The sequence below is a fragment of the Lucilia sericata genome, unplaced genomic scaffold (assembly GCF_015586225.1).
Source record: "Lucilia sericata isolate MDLA Ls3-8-SP2 unplaced genomic scaffold, ASM1558622v1 Contig000100F_arrow, whole genome shotgun sequence".
Classification (NCBI taxonomy): domain Eukaryota; kingdom Metazoa; phylum Arthropoda; class Insecta; order Diptera; family Calliphoridae; genus Lucilia; species Lucilia sericata.
The window spans coordinates 212,080-216,388 of NW_023994132.1; the positions used below are offsets into that span (position 1 = coordinate 212,080).

The window sequence follows — 4,309 nt, forward strand, 5'->3', positions numbered from 1 at the left end:
CTAACGGGTCATTAACACACCATTTTATATATATACAATTATGATGTCATTAAATGAAACCAACAGTTTTTTTCTAATAAACAAATGAATGCTGTCAACAAACACAAGACTAAAAAAACCAACCACACTATTTACAACTTACTTTACCAAACACAACACTCAACCAGCACCACCCCACCGAAATCCCACGCCAACTAAAAAACCACTCCATGAGATGAGTAAAGATTTTGAGTAAATTTAATCAGGTTCCCCTTAAAATTTACTGTGTGTTGAGGTTTTTTTTTAACAAAAATTCAAAAGAGTAAGAAACGAGTAAAATGTTTAATGATGCGAAGAAAACATTTGACAGAGTTTAAGAAACAACAAAACATTTAGATTTGGTTAGTAGGTGAAGATCGTTGGTCGTTGGTGGAACTCATCACAGATAACTAAAAAAGTAAAAGTGAATTTGAAAATAATTTCGAAATCAAAATAAAAACACTGCAGTTGTTTTGGATTTAGATAATAAACAAACAAACACACACAGCAAAAAAATCAAAACTAAAATAAAAATCATGTCATCTATGAAATATTTATTGGCTGTTGCAATCATGGCAACTTTGGCCTGTTCGGGTATGTAGTAATGTTTAATAATAAATATATTTTTAAAAGTGTACGCGAAATATTTAAATTTTCGATTATTCTTTATATACTTATGTCTGATATCTTTTTGTTTATATTTTCTTTGCAGCTTTTGCCATACATTGTTACCAGTGCGAATCTTCGAATCCAAAATGTGGTGAACATTTCGAAGCTGACGATGCTTTCAAATTCGATTGTGCTCGCATTAGTCCACCCCGTTTCTTGGCCAATTTCCTACCAGTTCGTAATGCTACTGGATGCATGAAGAAAACCTTAGAAGCCGGTAAGTTTTAAAAGCAATTAACTTTATTTCAAAATACATAATGACAGTTATGAAATTTGAACTGGTTTTTGTTTTAAAAACATAAACTTAACGACTTGTTTTCATTCACGATTGATCTCTTGTTTTTGATTTGTATGCAAAAAAAGTGTATTAACTTGAGTTAGTATGTTTTGCTCTTAAGGTAAAGATGATGTCATTTTGGGAATGTGATTTGTTGTTGAACAGGTGGGACGTTCGGGGTTGTTTAAGTAAGGGGTGCGTGTTTTTTTTTGTGGATTAAAGTAATTACCATGACAAGTCGCTTTAATAAATTATTGCGTTGTAAATATTTATTAAAAAATCTCTGTGTGATATGGTGTAATAATCGCATTAATGACTACAAATTGTTTAATATTTTTTTAACGAGAAAATTAACTGATTTTAGAACATTTTAGTCATATTAATTTGATGTTTTTTTATATTTAAATTAATTTGTTCTAAATTTGGCTAATGGTCACTCCCAAATTTGGTGAAAATTAAGCAAATTATAGTGACTAACTGGCTAAAATGAAAAGTAAAATTGTCACTACAAACTTTTTATGGAAATCATTGAAAGATATTTCTCTAATAAAGTTTCAATTTGGTTGACAAATAAAGAGAACAAACATACATAAGTATATTCTATTTAATATATTCAAACTTCGTAGACCCACAAACATATATTTTTGTATTCTTATAAGATTCGTGGACAGGGGATAAACAAAAGAATCTGACAAAATTTCCCTCATATCTTCCTTGTTTATACGATATTTTTTATTGAAAATTTTATACATATACTACATACCTACATATCTATTCTTCCAATAGAAACAAACATTTTCTAATAAAATCTTGAATTATAACGTCAGATTACTGAAATGATTTCATCTATTGGAAGAGTACTAAAATTAGTTATTGGTAAAACATATTTCCAACAGATTATAATTCAAACTGAGCCATCGGGCATTGTGAAAATTTGTAAATTTAAAAATTATTCTTAACACTTGTTTATACATCTTTCTTTTGCAAATATGGTATATTAATAAAAACAATTATCAAGTAAATATAATATATACATATGTTTTTAACAAATATGTATTTCCTTTACTTTTGAGATAACAAGATGTTTTTGTAAAGTATGACTAATTTCAAAACCTATATTTACCTAAGTATGTACGTAAAAGTCATAATTATTTTTTACTATATTTCCACTTTATATTTCCAATTATTGATTTATTGAAAAATAAGTGATTTTCTGAAAGAGGCCAAAGGTAAATATGGGCCTGGTAGAGGGTTTAACGTTCACATTTAAGTTATTTATGCAGAAGTTTATCATGGTATGTTGCAGTGTTTATAAGTGAACAATTATTGACCTTTGAAGGCTTCAAGTGATATTCTCAAGGGGACTTTTTATTGGGGCTACTGTCAAATGAAGTCGATCATTAGCATTCAGACTTATACAAAACTTAGTTGTGCCAATTTTTGTATAGATATAAGAAAATTGTACATAATTATGAACTCACATAATGTATTCGGGGGATACGGTTGTATGGGGGCTAGGTGAAATAATGGACCGATTTCAACCATATCCAATAGGCTTCGTCCATGTGCCAAATTTCATCAAGAACACACAGACGGACATAGCTTAATCAAGTCAAAAAGTGAGTTAAAGTCGGGTACAATTTGGAATTAAACACATCATGCCCTCTTTTGGACATTTTTACCAAAATATTTTGGGTAATATCAAATCAAAAAAGGGCTGTATTTGTGGTACTCGGTCTATTATACGTATTTAGATTTTCTATACAAATCAAAAAAGATATATCTGCCATAAATGCGCTGATTTTACAAATTTTTAATCGTAAATCTCTTAGAATTTTAATTAACACTAAAGTATATGTATATTAAACGATGACTAAGATTGTAACATTGAGATTTATTAAATAAATTTTATTATTTAAAACAACAACAGCTTAACTAGTTTTGAAAATTCGTTTATCAGATGCGCAATAAACTTTTAGAATATAATTTTTATATCAATGAAATTCATAATTCAACTGCTAACCGCTCTCACGCAGTCGTGCATAGAAATTTGATTTTTTTTTTTTTTTTTGTTTCTAATACATTATTATTTAATAATGAATTTAATTATATAAATGATGTCAAACAGTGGAATCCATCAGAAAAAAAAATTTATTAAATTCTTTATAAACTAACAAACTAAGCATTTTTAGTTAATTTTTTATAAATTGAGAATTTATTGAACATTTTTGCAAATTATATACAAAAAGTTCTAAAATTTTGAATTTTTAGAAAATTTTGGAAAATTTCTATAAATTATTGTATTGAAAACTATGAGAAATTCACTGGAAGTATTTAGTCACATTAAAATCTTATATTTATAAATTACTTGGGGTTGTAAAAATTGCATTATTATTAAAAAAAAAAACAAACTTGAAAAATAATAATTAACAACTTGTGAATTTTTGTTTTATATTCTAAACAATTGACACTGAACTTTATATTTTCCCATCTATTATTATTACTTTTTGACAGTTGTATAACTTTTAAAATAAATAAAAAAACGATAAATCACAACTGAATTAACATCTTTACTTTATTTTCTATATCATTAATAACAATTTTTTTATTTTCTAAAATATTCTATTTACAGTAAGCGGTCATCCACTAATAGTGCGCTCTTGTTACTTTGGCGACATTTCCAATACCCAAGGTGGTTGTTCAGCTGATCCTTCATTGCCTTTTATTAAACAAATGTCATGTGATGTTTGCTCGGGTGATTTGTGCAATGGTTCCTCAACAATGGCACCCATTGCCTTCACTATTTTGGCTTTCTTTGCCTTGGCTCGTGTATTCTCTTAAGTCTATAACTCTTCCAAGTGAAACGAGTAAATCAGCCTTTTTAAGCCTTAAGTAATCTCCTTAGATCTATAGAGATCTTAAAAAATATGTATTTTTTTATTTTATTATTATTTTTTTGTAAGTATTTATGTTTTAATTAATTATGGATGGAATGTTAAAGCTTTTTAAGAAGAAAAACAACAACAAATATTATGATTTTTTTTATAAGCAATAAAATGAAATACAAATTATTTAAACCAAAAAAAAAAACAGTTTTGCTAGTGCATAATTTCTTTAAATTAGTCATATGAGTTAAATTAATTGAAATTATGTTCGTGTAGGTTTATAATTTGGTCAAAGTCATTTGTTAAAGTATTAACGAACAAATATTTAAAATTCGGCCTTTGACTTTTTTAATTGTAGCAAAGTTAGTTGCTAATGCTTCTTTTTAATGTCAACCGTCATCATTTTAATTGAATTGAAATAATTTAAGAATAATTTTAAATTAACAGTACAAAAGTTTAG

At 27.2% G+C, this 4,309-nt stretch overlaps 1 protein-coding gene across 1 annotated transcript; it reads left to right on the forward strand.

Moving 5' to 3' along the window:
• Positions 1–315: 315 nt before the first annotated feature.
• LOC119600022 lies at positions 316–4,016 on the forward strand. Its single transcript, XM_037950020.1, has 3 exons — positions 316–612; positions 731–904; positions 3,597–4,016. Exons 1-3 carry the CDS (start codon positions 555–557, stop codon positions 3,803–3,805), a joined length of 441 nt encoding a protein of 146 aa, XP_037805948.1. The 5' UTR covers positions 316–554; the 3' UTR covers positions 3,806–4,016.
• The last annotated feature ends 293 nt before the right edge of the window (positions 4,017–4,309 follow it).